Raw genomic sequence first — 17,553 nt, 5'->3', positions numbered from 1 at the left:
AATTCTTATTCTCAGAATAAAAATAGAACATGTTATCAAACACATTTTTTTCCTTATAAATTGTTTCAAGGAACATAAATCGAATAGAAAAGAATTGTTTCTTTTCATAAACAGTGTCAGGAAACAGAATGGTTGTCATGCATACCTTAAAGCTTTGATACCATATAAAGAACTACTTCATTCCAAAACCTTAAGGTGTTGGGTAAGGGATTTTTTAATGATTTATATTATTTTCTAACACACCCTGTAACGTAAGAGCCCTTTGGGCTTGAAACGTGGATATTGCGTGGGCGCAATGGTTTTGAGTTGAAGTGATTATTTACATGGTATTAGAGCTTCAATGACCACAAGGTCACGAGTTCGATTCTCACCGCCCCCCATTTTGAGTGGAATTAAATTAAGCACAAGGTAAAAAAAAATTTTAACTCTGTACAATATCCATACTTCAAGCCCAAAGGACTCTTGTGTGAGGGGATGTGTTAGAGAATAATATAAATCATTAAAAATTACCTAACACCTTAAGGTTTTGGGTTGAAGTGATTCTTTACATGGTATCAGAGTTTCAGACCACAAAGTCACGAGTTCGATCCTCACGCCTCTCCACTTTCTAGTGGAATTAAAAAAGCACAAGGTAAACCAAAAAATTGGGCCTGTGCAATATCCACATTTCAAATCCAAAGGACTTTTACGTGAAGGAGTGTATTAGAAAATAATATAAACCATTAAAAAGGTCTTCATCCAACATCTTAAGATTTTGAATTGAATTGATTATTTACAGTTTATTGCCATGTAGCTTTTCTCAGCATTCTTTATTATAGTCTATGATGCACGGATACTTCAAAATACCTAATGTGTTGTGTCCGATACTTTCCGACACTCTCCGACATTCTGACATTTTTTGATACTCCAACACGCGTTGCAGAGAATCAAAAAAGAGTTTAAAGGTTGCGTTGTGTTGTGTTTTTAGTTCCAATTATTAGATTCATTAGATTACGATTACCATTTTATTGAGTTTAATATAAATATATGAGATATCATATATTCATATGTTTATTTACAAAATTGATGGATATTATAAGTTTAGCTTTATTTTTTTGTTAAATTATTGAACATTAAATATAATATACACTACATAATTTAAAAATATTATATAATATCAAAACGTGTCCTAACGTGTCAAAATCTAGCATTTTTTAGAATTAACATGTCAGAGTCTCGTATCGTGTTGAATCCTGTGTCTCGTGTCGGTGTCCGTGCAACATAGACTATAGTAATAATTTTAGGGATTAATAATATCTTTTTTTTGTGCTAGAAAAAAAATTAAAAATTCTGCAGTAACAAGAAAATAATGTGGTTTTTTTTTTTTCTTTTGGTTCCATTACTACAACGGCAACTCTTGTAGTTAGAGTTGTTAAAATAAGCCATAACGTACCATAGGTTTGGGTAAAAAAAGTCCGCATTGCCGAATGATTTACAAAAAAAGTATGTACGCACCATTCAAAGTTATAATTTTAAAAAAAAATTATTTATTTTATCATATTCAATACATTTAAAATTATTTTGATAAATAAATATTCAATACTTTCATAAAATATTCTATATAAAATATAATTTTTTTCACAAATTAATTTTTTTTAATAAAATAATATTTATACACAAATATATAAGTAAAAATATAAACAAAATTGTAATATAAGTAAAAATTTAATTTTTTTCGTTGTTAAAGAAGGCTAATTTTTTGTTTTCTTAGCAGGATTTATGACAGTACCCCCAATATTGACAATAACTCTAACCTGAAAACCAAAATGAACAATTGCTCTTATAAAAACTCTTTTTCTTATTATTATTTACAAAATTACCAAGGTGCATATTATACAATATGTTTCAATAAATTTGGATATATAACATTCATAGACATCAATAGAAAATTTTATTTTTACCGATGCACAGATGAAATTCTCTGCTAAAACATATTAATATTGTTAAAATTTTCATTTTTACTTATATTATGTTATAATTTATTTTATATCTATAAATTTTTAATTTTTTTATCTTTTTAAATTAAGAAAATTTTGAAGAAGGAAAAAACCTGGCCCACAGTTAAACCCTACCCCGACCCGTTAAAGCATAAGGTTTTGAGAATTAGGACTTAAAAAGACCCTACCTGAAAACACCTTAATAAGTTATAAGATTTGCATATTTAACACCTTTAGCGGCAGTTCTAATTAATTTTTTCTCTCTTTATATAACTTTTATATTAGGATTTTATAATTTTCATGTTGAAGGAGAATTAAAATTTCATGTTGTAGAGATAAAAAGCATGTGAGATCCATATTTAGAAAAAATTATATGTAGGACCCATGTCAGCACAAAAATCGAAAGATGTGTAGGAAAATTGTAATTCTAATGTTAAATGAGAATTATAAAACCCTTTATATTATTACAAATTCGTTGGACACTGCAACTCTGCAGGCTTAATATTGTGGTTAGCTCAATTGATGACTCGCTCCTTTCATACTCTAAACAATGATGGAGAGTGAATATACATGTATGTGTCGTTCTCAGTGTTTCGCGATCAGAGCTGTTGTTGATGGCTGTAGCCTGCATGTTGTCCACTAGAGTCTCTCTCTCTCTCTGCCCCTTATCTCACTCTTTCCAAAATTCTTCTCTTCTATGTTTACCAACGTAAACTTAACACAAACAAATACCTTTTTTTTTTTTTTTTTTAATTTACATGATTAACACATCTGCTATTTCTATAACTACTCTTGGGTAAGATGATTTTATATTTGTTATTAATAATAACAGAGAGGTAACATATAAAAAATAATTAAAAATTATCCTTACTTAATTCGTAATATTGTTTGGTAAATATAAAAGTATTATAAAATCTAAAAGGAAAAAAAAATTTAAAATTAATAACTGCTACACATTTTCTATTTATTTTTATTTTTTATTTAATTTTATAATTTTCATAGAAAAAGATTATAAGTATAACTTTTTTCCTTCTACTTCTCACAATCATATAAAAAATAATTAAAAATTATCCTTACTTAATTTGTAATATTGTTTGCTAAATATAAAAGTATTATAAAATCTAAAAAGAAAAAAAAAACATTTTTTTTTTGGTATGCGAACAATTTTTTTTCTAAGTTAATAACTACTACACATTTTCTATTTATTTTTTATTTAATTTTATAATTTTCATAGAAAAAGATTATAAAAATAACTTTTTTCCTTCAACTTCTCACAATCATTTATGTTATGATTAAATTAAAATTAAATCAATTATAATAAAATTCCTTAACTGAAAATTTTTAATTTAATTTTGACTTAATGATAAGAAAATAGTAATGAGAAGTTAAATGAAAAAAAGTATAAATATTGCCCGACTCAAAATATACATTTCTATTGCTTTCTATTTTTTTTTATTTTCTTTTACAATTGTTTTCTATTTTTAATATAGCGTGATGTTGAGCTTATTAGGGCATTTCGGCATAATATGAAAGTCAATATTATTTTTTTGTATTTACTACGAATTTTTCTCCAAAAAAAGAAGAAGCAATTACTATGAATACGCAGACGAAGCGTCAAATAATCAGTAAGATTCAAGTAAATGGAACTTACTTGGTCAATGAGATTTCATGAGCTATCGTAATTTTTTTTAACGGTAAGAAATTTAAATATATAGTTTTGTATAAACTATTAAAATTCCTCACCGTTAGTCGAAGCTGGATCGTCTATGGTCTGGAAACGAATTTTATGACCTGCAGTCAGCAGTATCAATCCAGCGATTTTTATTTACAATTTTCTTTGGATATAAGCTAAAACATTTTACTAAGAATAAAGAATTGTGTATAAGAAGCATTACTGCTAGCTTATTGAAAGGCTTAGCGATAATTCATAAAGCTATAATTCATAAAGTTATACATATATAGTTGCCTACTTGCCATACTTTATAGAGACTATGACATTCATTTTCTTTTTACCCACAAAGAAGGCAACTTGTGTACTGTGTTTTGGCTACAATTAGTGCTTCGCACAGCACTCTCTGCACTTGTATTTGCTATTTCATATTTGGACAGCCTCACCTGATTTTGCGCCTACTTGTTAATGTCATCATATACCCTCTCTCTCAATATGTTAATGTCATCATATACCCTCTCTCTCAATATATATATGGATTCCTTTTTTAGTATTTATTAGAAATAAGTTATCTGCAGTAAGTCTAATATGACGTTGTTTTGGAGCGAAAATCATAGTGTTTTTGTAATTTTAATTTGTTTCAGAGTTATAATAGTCTTTATATTTAAAATTTTTTAAGATTTCAATATCAAAACGAAGTAATTTTAAGAATAAGTGTAGATAATTTATCTGCATTAACTGCATAAATATTTTTTCTTGTATACATATATATGGAACAAGTATTTCTACAGCCACTTTGGATAAGGTTATCTACAGCTACCCTTTTTTAACTAAGTACGACCGGTCCTACTTAGTTATAACAATAAAGCTGCTCTTTTTTTCTCTCTCCTCAGACACTGTCGGCTGACGTGGCGGGGAGAGAAAATGCACTTTTAATGTACGACCGGTCGTACTTAGTTAAAAAGGAATAGCTGTAGACAACCTTATCTAAAGTGACTGGAGAAATATTTTTCCTTATATATATATTTCGAATTTTTCAAAAAAAAAAAAAAAATCTCAAAGAGCCAACCCAAAAATTTGTAGGTAAAATTTGATTGCGATTACAATTTACTTCCACGACCACTAATTAGCCTGAGTAAAAATTTCGAAAGTGTTCGTATTTTAGTTTACATGTATTCATTTAGGGTCCTCAACTTCTATATTGCTGGAAAAAAATTTCTTCGACCACCAATTATAATCATGTTCAATCAACAAAATATAATTATAATATTAAAGTTATTTTTTTTTCTTTCTACCCAGTCAGTAAACAACTTTCTAAGGAGAGAGAAATTATTTTTCTTAATTATAACTATATATTACTAGTAAGAGAGTTATAATTAGTTTTTGTAACTTTTTTTCTCTTGTAGGAACATAGGAAGTGATTTTGCCATTCATTTATTTTATTATTTGTAAAATTGTAATCTCTTTTTTTTCTTTATCTTTTCATATTATTAATTTTTGGTTCATTTGCCATCAATCATAACTAGTTTATAATAAAAGTGTTATTGATATTACTATCGTTGACTTAACTGCCTAATGGAGAATTCAAAATTTAAAATTCATAGGTTATATATTTATGATTAATGGCAGACTAAGAGTTTTGTTATGATATTGGCAAAATAAAAAGTCAAATTTACAAGTCTTACAAAAAATTAATTATTAAAATTATTTTAACCAAAAAATTATTAAAAATAATTTTGAGGAAAAGGCTAATTATTAACACTAATAGTATATTATTATTAAATAATAATAAAAAAATAAAATTTAAGGAGGGAAAACTATCCATCATTTTCCTTCCCTAAATCCGTCCCTATTTATGATGGCAATAAAAAACGAAGTATTAAAATTTTCAAATTTGACACAAAGTATATGATTAGTTTTTACTTATAAAAAATAATAATTGTTTTAACGTTATTTTATAATGGTGGTACTAATAGTTTAAAATAATTTTATCATTATTTCAATTTAAAATATATCATATTCTTAATTTATTACAAATTAGGAATGAATAAAACCTTACTTATTATTTGAATTAGTGTGTTACATCCCGATGATTGGCATCATGATCGGGGGCACATTTTGGTGCAATGAGTATAGATACTCCCGTTTTTACAAAAAAAAAAAAAAAAAGAAAAAAAAAGAGAGAGATATGAAAAAAAAAATTATAGAAGTTGAAGTAATATAAATATATTATTAATTTTTTTTTATAAATCATATATATCTTTTATGGAAGACAATCCAATCTTGTTTGGGATGAATTTAGAATGAAGACTTTAAATTTCTATCAAAAATACTATTGGGGAAGATCAAATCTGCTAACTAAATTACCATAATTTAATTCACATATGTTGGTGACCGGCTCTTCTGATTTTTAATTTTAATTTTTTTTTTTTGATAAAAAAATGTATGAATAATACTGAAAATATTTTGCATGATCGAAATCCAAGTAATGACTTCGACCAATGAGTAGGTCCCACGATGGAGGTATAGCTGCCAATCGTACCGTTCGTGATCAATCAACTTCTCTCAAGCTGTCCCCGCTACATAGATGAATACATAGCTCAAATAATTATGAATTAATGGCTGGCATCGCCTTAATTACAGGACCCTCAAATTTGACAAAGGAAATTTAAGCATGCCAGGGAAGCTCATAATGAACATTATTAGGCCTGTCACAAGTAATGGGCAATTAAATTCATACCAAACCAATGTATGAACTCTGAAGTGATAAGCAAAATCAATAATTAAATGTTAACTGGTTGTTATTTGTTAAAAGTCAAACCATTTATTAGATAACTCGAATTAGTCATGTTGTTTTGGGAGCAGTACAAAAAGTTTGAGCCTTTTTTTATCTTTCTATCATAGAATGGGAGTTTAAGAGATATTATAATTACTAGTATGAATACAACTAAACACAATATTGACTTTGAAGAGTGCAACTGATGGATCTCGTGATACTACGACTGTGTTGGGGATGAACTGAATTTCCTATCATTATAGGCCTTCTTTTTTTTGGAGAGATTTTGTGGACATATTATAAAAAAAAAAATTATATATGGATATAGTGTATTTAACATTTTCTGAGTTCGTTAACTTAACTTTTTATATAAAAGAGGAGAAAAGTACAAATCCTTTCCTTAATTTTGAGTTTTTGACCAATAGCATTTCATTTTCTTAATTTAAAATTATCTCAACATATATTACTTTCATTTTGATAGATTTTGGTTTTTTAATCACAAGCCTTTCTTTTCTAATTTAATTGGTGGGTCCAGCGAAAGGCTAGGTGTGGCCCCCAGAAGGAGGGAAGTAGAGAAAAGCGACAAAATGCATTACAGAATTTGAGTTTGCACATTTTCTTTGCATGTACTGCCACTCTACCATCATGGGGACACAAATCTTTGTTTCTATTTCAATAGACGAAATATGCACAATTTTTCAAATATTTATAATATATGTATAAATGACTTTATATTTAGCACTCAAAAAATGAAAAAAAAATATATTTCTCTTTTATAGATTTTATGTGAATTTGAATTGACTTATTTTGCATTCGAAATAACTTATAATTGATTTTGAATTAAAAAAGTATTCTTTCAAAATTAATCAAAACTAAACTTGTTATTAGTTTAATTGATTTTATTTATTGAGAAATTCAAATTAACTAATAAAAAATAAATAGAATTTTTTGCTTGTGATATTTTTTAATATAGACAAGAGGATATTGATTGCAAAATTGATAGTTGATAGATACATTTCTTAAAATTAAAGAAATGTATCCATACGGCAAAGCTTAAAGTTCTTAATATTTATTATTGTTCCTTCCTTCAATTATTTTCTTCCGTGTTTTAAAGTGATTTACTATTCCTATACCACGAAAATTAAAGAAATGTTGTGTTTGGTTAGTTGACGTAATATCACTAAAAATATATATATAATTACATGGCGCATTTTTAGTTTCTAATATATCATGCAAATTTTGATGTTTAGCGGTGAAAATTTCAAAATCTGAAATACAAGCCACGGTAATTCTAAGCTTGAGTAAGAAACAAAATAATTGAATGCGTTTAGCAATTTGTACCATCCACGCATGAATGTTGTTTATTTTTATTCAATTTATTATATTATGCATATGTAGGACGCACACGCACACGCTCAGAAAATGATTTAGGCAGCAGAAGAATAAAGGCGCCAAGAAAGAATACAAACTGTTGGGTAGGCCCTAATGACGGCAAGTCATTAGCTGTATGGAAAGCTAAGGTCTTTGTGACGTATTCCATTCAAATGCTGCACTGAACTCTATGTTAATTAATTAATTAATTTCCTTTGCTTTACCAAACCTCCTGTATAAATAACACACTCCCTCCACTTCCATTCCATAACAAAAAATTCCTTCATTTTAACACGTTCTTACATATATAATATAACCATGGCTATCTTTTACCCTTGTAGAAATGCTGGTGTCTATTTTCTTTTATTATTATGGGTTCTTGTTTCTTCTGTATGTGTTTGGGGACGACCAGCCACCTTTCTTCAAGATTTTCGAGTCACGTGGTCTGAGTCCCATATCAAACAAATTGATCAAGGAAAAACAATCCAACTCACTCTAGACCGAAGCTCTGGTAACATGTCCAAAACTCTCTTATGTTTTAGATGCTTCAATATAAATTAATACACATGTTCACTATCTACCACAAATTAAATACTTGTTTTTTTTTGTTTTTTTTTTCAGGATGTGGGTTCGCTTCAAAGGTTAAGTACATGTTTGGCCGTGTTAGCATGAAGCTCAAACTCATCCCCGGAGACTCTGCTGGTACAGTTACTGCATTTTATGTAAGTGAAAATTTCTCTGTCACATCCCTTTGTTTAAAAATTGCTAAAATTCCAGACCCGAATACTATATATAAATAAATTATTGGTTTTGTGGTAGATGAACTCTGACACGGACTCTGTTCGTGACGAGCTGGACTTCGAGTTCTTGGGGAACCGTAGTGGTCAACCTTATACAGTTCAAACAAACATCTATGCTCACGGAAAGGGTGACAGAGAACAGAGGGTTAACCTCTGGTTTGATCCTGCTAAGGACTTCCACACTTACACAATTATGTGGAACCATTACCATATTGTGTAAGTATATTAGGCTTTAGGCATCACCAACAACAGCATTACTTAATTTTTAGTCAATTGTCAGATATAATATAAAAGCCCGTCACTTAAAAACTTAAATTTATAAGTTGAATTGATTCTTTACGTAATATATCAAAAATTGGTTAAGTTATGATTTTTAATGGTTTTATGTTATATCTCTCTAACACCGATTGCGAATTTGTTTTGTTAATGTATTGCAATGTATATATATATATATATATATACATGCAGATTCTACGTTGATGATTTTCCCATCAGAGAATACAAAAACAAACAAGGGAAGGGAATCCCATACCCAAAGATGCAGGCCATGGGGGTGTATTCAACGTTGTGGGAAGCAGATAATTGGGCAACAAGGGGTGGTTTGGAGAAAATTGATTGGAGTAAAGCACCTTTCTATGCTTATTACAAGGACTTTGACATTGAAGGATGCGCTGTGCCAGGACCTGTTAGTTGTGCCTCAAACCCAAAAAACTGGTGGGAAGGGGCTGCATACCAGGGTCTTAATGCCATTGAAAACAGAAGGTACAAGTGGGTTCGTATGAACCATGTGATCTATGATTATTGTCAAGATAAGTCAAGGTACCCAGTGACCCCACCGGAGTGCATTGCCGGTATTTAATTCAGTGGTTCACAATATTCATATGCCACACTTTTACGTAAATGTGTGATGTCCCTTTTATTTTACACTGTTCTTGATATGTTATAGAAATTGTGTATACAGTTTATACCAAGCCACATATAAATTATTCTTGTCTCCGAGTTCGTATGTGGGACAAATCCTGTGTTCAAATCAGAACTTCAGAAGGGGCATAACTTAAGTCAAATAGTCTTCCCGTCCTCTGTGTCTTTGTATTTTAGTGCGCATTGTTTGTGGTATAAGAAAGCTTGTGCGCAAGATTATGATGATTGATAAATGATATTTATTTATTTATTTTGTTGTTATGTAGCAAGTCTCAATTTATGTGGAATAAAAACTTCCTCACAGTCTCACATTTAATGGCTATGCAAAAGGACAAAAAACAGGGTTGGCTCTACGATAACATTAATATGCTAATAGCTGGTCTTGGCTCTTTGATTTAATGTCAGCTTCGTTATTTATTATTTATTAATTTCATATCAAATTCGAGTCATATCATACCCTGAAAAAGTGAAGAACGAGAGAGACTCGTTAGGTCAGCTCATAAAATCATTTGTAATTAATTGAAAAGATTTAAAATTGAATATCGTTTTCTCCTATCTCCTAGTGTACGTGAATAATAAATATTAATTTAACCACTGGCGTTAACCTAGTGGTGTGGGTTGTGTGTAGTATAGTGTGTGTAATCTTCGATTTCCATTATAATTAAAAAAAAAAATAATTTATCATTTAAAAATTCAAAAATTTACAAAAAAAAAAAAAAAAAAAATGCTGAAGAAGTGGGCTTACCTTTATGTAAGCATTAAAAAAAAGTTGTAATCATCACCTATCTTATATATTCGCCTTAGGTTCTACATTCACGTGCAAGAGGACAGCAACACTTGTAACAAGATGAAGAGCAAGGCCTAGAGTAAAATCAAACATAACAAGCCAATATCTAGGAAATCAAAAAAGATATACGTACCCTTGTTATAATTGCGAAAATAAATCGTCCATTAGTTGTGGAGAACAGAACCGAAGGAGAAGGAAATTATCATAGACTACTGCATTTTTTTCCTTTTTCCTCTAATTCTAACTAAATTTATAAAGAACTTGGGATACACCACCCCAAAAGCTAGCTCAAGGGGTAGGATTGCTCAAGGCCTTATAAATGTCATATTAGTTGTCCATCCAATCAAAGTAGGACTATATATCTCAACACGCCCCCTCACACAAGAGATTAGTTGTCTATCCAATCAATGTGGGACTATATATCTCAACACGCCCCCTCACACATGAGTTTTTTAGGCTAGAAGCGTGGAAATTGCACAGCCCATTTTTTGTTTACCTTTTTGTGCTTTTTTTATTTTATTTTAATTCCACTTTTTAAAGCGGGGGACGGTGAGGCATACCATATAAAGAACCTTGAGATACACCACCCCAAAAGCTAGCTCAAGGGGTGGGAGTGCTCAAGGCCTTATAAAGGCCATGTTAGTTGCCCATCAAATCAAAGTGGAACTATATATCTCAACACGCCCCCTCACACAAGAAATTAGTTGTCCATCCAATCAATATGAAACTATATATCTCAACAAAATTAGTTGAGTCTTCCATACTCTGTTGAGATATATAGTCCCACATTGGTTGTATGTGCAACTAATGTGGAGTTTATAAGGCCTTGGGCACTCTCACTCTTTGAGCTAGTTTTGGGATGATGTATCCCAAGGTTCTTTACATGGTATCAGAGCCTCACCGTCTCCCACTTTAAAGTGGAATTAAAAACAAAAAGCACAAAAGGTAAACAAAAAATTGGGCCTGTGCATAATCCACGCTTCAAGTCCAAAGGGCTCTCGTGTGAGGGGACGTGTTGAGATATATAGTCTCACATTGGTTGTATGTGCAACTAATGTGGAGTTTATAAGGCTTTGGGCACTCCCACCCTTTGAGCTAGCTTTTGGGATGGTATATCCCAAGTTTCTTTAGATACTCCAATGAGAAAAATTAGAAAAACAAAACAGAAGACAGCTTCTGCTGATGCTGTATTTTCTTTCTTCTCGAGTTCAAACAAAATTAATTGAGTTTCCGATCAACTAACTAAAAAAAAATCACAGCTGCATGCGACTGATGTTTTTTCTTTCTTATCCAGTTTCTGTTTTGAAGTGGGAGGTTGGCCCATATCTTTCGGTCCCCCTATTCTTCTTGTTATCACTGTCACTTCTCTTTCGTTTTTCTAACTTTGTAAGAGAGAGAGAGAGAGAGAAACTGTAGATTAATGGTATTAAGTATTAACTATTAAGTGGGACGGAGATTCTTGCTTCGCAAAAGCAGTGGAAACCACATATACGAGTGCATGTTTCGTTACATTTCGAGTATGTTTGACAACTTTTCTTTTTTTTTCTCTTTCAATGGTTATATACTTGCGTTTTATAAGAGTTATGTCGTAGGAAAAATAATTGTATAATGTTATAGAGATTCGTTTTGCGTGTCGTAATTTTTTTTTCTTTTTTCTTCAAAAAGTGTGAACCCACAAAATGTTACGTGTGTAAGAAAGTTTGTCGTGTTATGTTAAATGACAAATGCAAACTCCATATACTTTACGCAGTACATATTAATATTATGATTTTATATTTTTAAAATATATAGTTATAATAGTAACATAAGATAATTTTTTTCCCGCAATATAAAAATATAATTTTCTTTTTTAATTAAAAATTACTTTTAAATTAAAGTCCAAAAAAGTTTTTAAAATAAAAATAAAATTTATTTAATGATTATATAAATATTTTAATTTGAAAGTCATGTAAAAACTATTCATTTTCAAAAAAGTTAATATAACTTAAAAAAAAACTCTTCCTAAGAGTTTTTAACTTTTTGTTTTTTCTTGGTTATAAACAAAGCTCTTTTTATTATGAGAATTTATGTAAAAATTTATTTGGCCTAACTTCTACTTATAAAGAGAAGATAAGCTAAAAAAAAAAAATTCTCAAACGGGCACTTTTCCAATTTTTAAATCAATTGTATCAATCTAAAATATATTTTTGTAATAACGATAATTGTAGTTGTTTGGTTAAGTTATTAGAAGTGATTTATATTTATTTTTTAAGTGAGCAAAATGGATTTTCATGTGGAGTCTTATGAATTTTCACAGAGACCATTACATTTTCAGGAAAAAAAGAGAGAAACCTTTACAAGAACATACTCATAATTACTTTTGTACCCAAAAAAAATTAACAAGACCCAATATTTTCAAATAAAAAATTTCTATTAAAATATTTTTATAATTATGATAAACAAACTAAGGACATTGATTTAATATAAAGATATGTGTATCACGATCTAGTTAAGAAAAAAAACTAATGTAAAAACAGTATGCAGTCCCCACCCAATTAAATTAAGGATGGAAAGACAAAAATGCCATGTTTTGACAGACAAAAATGCCATGTTTTGACATTTTTAAAGTATTATTTTTGTAGTTAATGTATATAAGTTATTTATATTAAATCCACAATATTATTTTGAAGCAGAAATTAAGATATTTTTGTAATTAAATTTATTTTAGGGTTATAATAGTCTTTTTCATTATAATTTTTTAATCTGTGAACCCAAAATGACATCGTTTTGGAAGTAGAGGTAGATAATTTATCTTTATTTTATATAGACAATATAAATAACTTATCTATATTCATTGCAAAAATATATATTAAAGCCTATTTTTAATTGCATAAATGTTACGCTTTAGAATTAAAATATCAAATATCACCAAACAGGACCCCCGCTATCAGTAAATTACCAAATTGACTCAAAATATTTTATGTGACTGTATTGGTTATAAATTTTAAGAAATTGTTTATTATTATTTTTATCCGACAGCCATGCCACTCCAGACTTACTGCTAATCCTTGTATTGAATGTAATTTTTTTAAGGGCTTTGCAATTTGCATTGATCCTGGCAGAGGAAAAAATAAAAATTTCCTACAGAAACATCATTTTATGGGGCCCTCATCTTTTGAATAAAAAAAAATAAAAATTGGAACACAAAAAAAGAATTATTATAACATTACAAACTCATTTTTTCTACAACATAATTTTTATAAAATCTTTTTTTTAATGCCAAAAGAAGACTTTTCTTTTATAAAAGTGAATTACTATGGCCACACCATCCCCTCACTGCCTCTTGTTTTTTCCTTTTCTTCCATTTACTGCTGCTGTTGAGATATATAGTCCCACATTGATTGGATGGGCAACTAATATGGCCTTTTTAAGGCCTTGGGCACTCCCACCCTTTGAGCTAGCTTTTGGGGTGGTGTATCCCAAGGTTCTTAACATGGTATCAGAGCCTCACCGTCCCCCGCATTAAAAAGTGGAATTAAAAATAAAAAAAAAGCACAAAAAGGTAAACCAAAAATGGGCCTGTGCAATTTCCACGCTTCTAGCTTAAAAAGACTCTTGCGTGAGGGGGCGTGTTGAAATATATAATCCCACATTGATTAGAGGCCTTGAGCACTCCCACCCTTTGAGCTAACTTTTGGGATGGTGTATCCCAAAGTTCTTAACAATAGGAGCTCTACACGGTAATAACAAATTCATTGTTTCACCTGCATAGTCACACATCCACAGAACGCAACACAGGAAAAGATAAAACAAAAGGGAAAAAAAATCAATTATCAACAGAAAACACGAAGAGGGACTTCCTCCTTTGAGAGTCTTCAAGTAAAGCAAAATTGTGGACAGTATAAACCATGTAAAAAAGGGTGTCCACTGTCCACTCCCCACGCATGGAAGTCTTTTCTCAATTATTCTATAGTCAACTTTTAATTCTGAACATCATGTATAGTGTTTTTTTTCCTTATAAATAGTTATAATTTATAACAAAAAATACACATTGCAATTTCGACCCTTTTTATAATTAAGCATCGAGTCACATCTTCTCACATCATACAGCTTATCACCAGATTGGGCCACCTAGTCGTCCCAGCCAATATGAACCATCAACTCTTATCCTAACCAATCTAAGCCATCAACTCTTGTCTCCGTCGATTTGTCCCAGCCGATCTGAAATATCACCTCTCATACCACTTCTTGGGTCTAACCAGGGGGTTAACCGGTTAGGTAACAAGATGACACGAGGAGCACATAACACTATACTATAATAAGGTTCGACAAGTCACATCCTTTCATCCATCCCCTGAGGATAAAACATCTTCTTGAGTAGCTTATAGCCACGTAGTTGTCTATGTTAATTACGTACTTCTCACGCTGAAGTCTCTTAAACTTTTATTGGCAACATCAATGTTGCTATTATGACATGCTTAAAACCATTTTCAATGGACTTATCACTTTAAGAACTACCAACAACAACTTCAGTATTGTTGTTCTACACCAGATTTTAACTAGTTCCCTTCTCATCTTTGTTGACAAACCTTGCAATTGTTCGACCAACAAGTATCATTAGTAATATTGTTGATAACATCAGTATTATCAATGGATATATTTAAATAATTTTCTCATGTTGCATGAGAATTAAATTATCATGTTGTGACCCTTCAACTTGCGTGCAAAGCTTTTCTTTTTCTTTTTCTTTTTACTAAATATGAGACCCATCATTAGTTGAATGACAACATGAAAATTCGATTCTCATGCAATATGAGAAAATCAAAGCCCTTAAATAAGTACCATGTCTTGTAATCTCAGTACTACCCTTTATTGAATTTTGTTTTTATGGGTCTTAGCCTAATTAATCTCACAAAGGCATTTTAGTCACCCTCCATCGGCAACTTTAGTACTGTCGATTACTCTTACCTCTTTTTATGATGGCACCTCTTAGCAGCTTCAATACTGTCACGTGCCACATGTTTTCATGTGTGGATATTTTCTGCTTATATCAATTAATAAAACTCATTTTTTATCCCAACACATTACTGACATTTTTTTTAATAGAAGATATCCTTAAACTAATACAGACATAGATGCAGTTTATACTTTCCATATCTTGAATTGCTCTATGGATCTATGCTAGATTGACTAGGCAGTTGTCATGGCTCCGAAATAGTGACTCCATTTCAAGGACCTCTGCTAGAAAAAAAAACAGTTCAGTAGAATTAAAAAAAGCTAGTATAAACAATGTATAACATTGGGATCATGTATCAAACTTTCACCTAAACCCCCAATATTTTCTTTCAACCTAGTCACACTAGCTTTCATATAGTGTTTCTAGAAAATCTTGGTCTCAATTCTTCTGTAGTTGTATAACACCTCGTAGATTTGAAATGTATATTTATAAGTAAAATGAGAATTTAGGGATAGGATTAGTGAAAATCCTAAATTCTGGATCAAAATACATAAAAAGGGTAAAATGGTAAACTAACAAATACGTAACCCTAAATTGTAAAATGATAGAACAAGGCCTTAAATGAGAAAAATAACTGTGGAAATTGATTCAAAACGAAAAATTGAATGACTAGGCAAGTTCCTGAAAAATTGATGAATAGTGTTTTTAACAGATGAAAATACAACGATACAATTGTACCGAAAAACGTGCTGAGTGAAATTTGTGCTATAGGTTTGAATATAAGTTGGAAAAAGTACTTAGGACCAAGAAATATGATTATTGATGAAATTTGATGAATTTTAGAATGTTTTGGGAAACGTGCCAACAGTGCACATATCAGGCTAGAACAGTGATTTCATCGAATAATCGAAAAAATCCGGATTCATCTGATCAAGCGTAATTAAAGGACTTTGGTGAATGTTAAATTTTAGATTTAATGAATAGTTTATGCATTAATTGGTGATTAGTGGGTTAAGCGTGTAGTTTAAGTGACTTTTTGTCATTTTGTGCCTATGTGGCAACCCATGTCACTTAAAGACATTTGAACCTCTTCTTCTCTCTCCAATTTTCTATGCACCCACCCATTCCTCCTTGTTGAACCGTGACTCCATTAGAGCACCTAGGGAGAGCTTGATTTTTTGTTCGATTTCTAGACATCTTTAGGAGAAAGTTCTAACATCAAAGTTCATCCAAAAAATCTAGTGAACAACATTCATGTTGTGGGTTTTCCTTGAAAACCACTACATCTTAAGATATCCCTCCAAGAAGGTTATGAAATGTTGAGCAAATTAGGACCATTGGAGCTTATTTGGCTTGGATGAATGCTTGAATACCATTCCTAGGGAGCTTGGGAGTTTATTTGTGGTAAGTATTCCCAATCTCATTGAGTTTTGTTGATGATTTGAAAATGGATATAAAATTTGAATATGTGTGAGTTGGTTGAGGTTGCTGGAGACCTCAAATTGAATTTGTACATTAGACAAATGTTGCTTAGAATGATGAAGTACAGTGATTGAGCTCATAAAATTTATTGTGAAAAAAGTTTAGTAACTTAGTGAATTTTTGGATGGATGAGCATGATTTTGAGAAACTGGAATGTTGGATGCTTGTGAAATTGAGTTGTGAATTAGTTATAATGGTTAATTACATGATGTGTGGTGTATTAGTTGTGTGAAAATGGGAGGAGCATGGATTCAGATGAGCATGTGAAATCTCTTGGCTTGGGAGGAGCATGGATTTGGCCATATATGGTATTTGGTGTGAAAATGTGCAATTGAATGTTTAGGTTGAGGAATTGAGTTAGTAGCTATTTGAATGAACTAGTGTAGGCCTAAAAGTTTGCCTTGAACTTTGAGAATGCAAGAAAAATCTCTAGCCACTTAGGTGACAACTATTCGGCCATTTTGGAAATTCTTGGAGAAAAGTATGGTAAGTGTGAATTGATACAATTGTGGGATGGCTATTCTAACACCCCGTGTATACCTGGTTTGTTATCATGTCATCGTATTAAGCTACACTTAATTAAAATTGCGGAATAACTTTTTCTTTTCAATTATGACGTCATTAATATTAACCAAGTTGATTACTTTGTTCCTTTTCAAAACATCGCTTATATGTAAATTGCAATAAAGCTAAACACACTGAATAACCTCAATATATAAATAATTTTGAGTATCTAAGTCACGGAACTACAACACGTAGTCCAGACAATATCCTGATACATTGGACAACTCAGATAAACTCAAACATAACAGAAATCAATGTGGCATGGACAACC

The 17,553-nt window shown here is 30.6% G+C and overlaps 1 protein-coding gene across 1 annotated transcript; it reads left to right on the top strand.

The window, feature by feature from the left end:
• The first annotated feature begins 8,055 nt into the window (after positions 1 to 8,055).
• Positions 8,056 to 9,767, top strand: LOC133287992 (probable xyloglucan endotransglucosylase/hydrolase protein 6). The gene is made up of 4 exons (XM_061485689.1): positions 8,056 to 8,303; positions 8,414 to 8,514; positions 8,612 to 8,808; positions 9,061 to 9,767. The coding sequence occupies exons 1-4, from the start codon at positions 8,111 to 8,113 to the stop codon at positions 9,449 to 9,451; spliced, it is 882 nt and encodes a 293-aa protein (XP_061341673.1). The 5' UTR covers positions 8,056 to 8,110; the 3' UTR covers positions 9,452 to 9,767.
• The last annotated feature ends 7,786 nt before the right edge of the window (positions 9,768 to 17,553 follow it).

This window comes from Gastrolobium bilobum, unplaced genomic scaffold (assembly GCF_033153095.1).
Source record: "Gastrolobium bilobum isolate Gb01-03AN ecotype WA unplaced genomic scaffold, APGP_CSIRO_Gbil_v1 utg55347, whole genome shotgun sequence".
Taxonomy (NCBI): domain Eukaryota; kingdom Viridiplantae; phylum Streptophyta; class Magnoliopsida; order Fabales; family Fabaceae; genus Gastrolobium; species Gastrolobium bilobum.
Note: the sequence above shows the minus strand (reverse complement) of the source record. Positions and strands in the feature narration are given on the sequence as shown.

Excerpts from the sequence above, each read along its gene's own strand:
- LOC133287992 (XM_061485689.1), top strand. The coding sequence starts at position 8,111 with ATGGCTATCTTTTACCCTTGTAGAAATGCTGGTGTCTATTTTCTTTTA. Across the intron at positions 8,304-8,413 it reads CACTCTAGACCGAAGCTCTG|GATGTGGGTTCGCTTCAAAG; the intron begins GTAACATGTCCA and ends TTTTTTTTTCAG. Across the intron at positions 8,515-8,611 it reads GTACAGTTACTGCATTTTAT|ATGAACTCTGACACGGACTC; the intron begins GTAAGTGAAAAT and ends GTTTTGTGGTAG.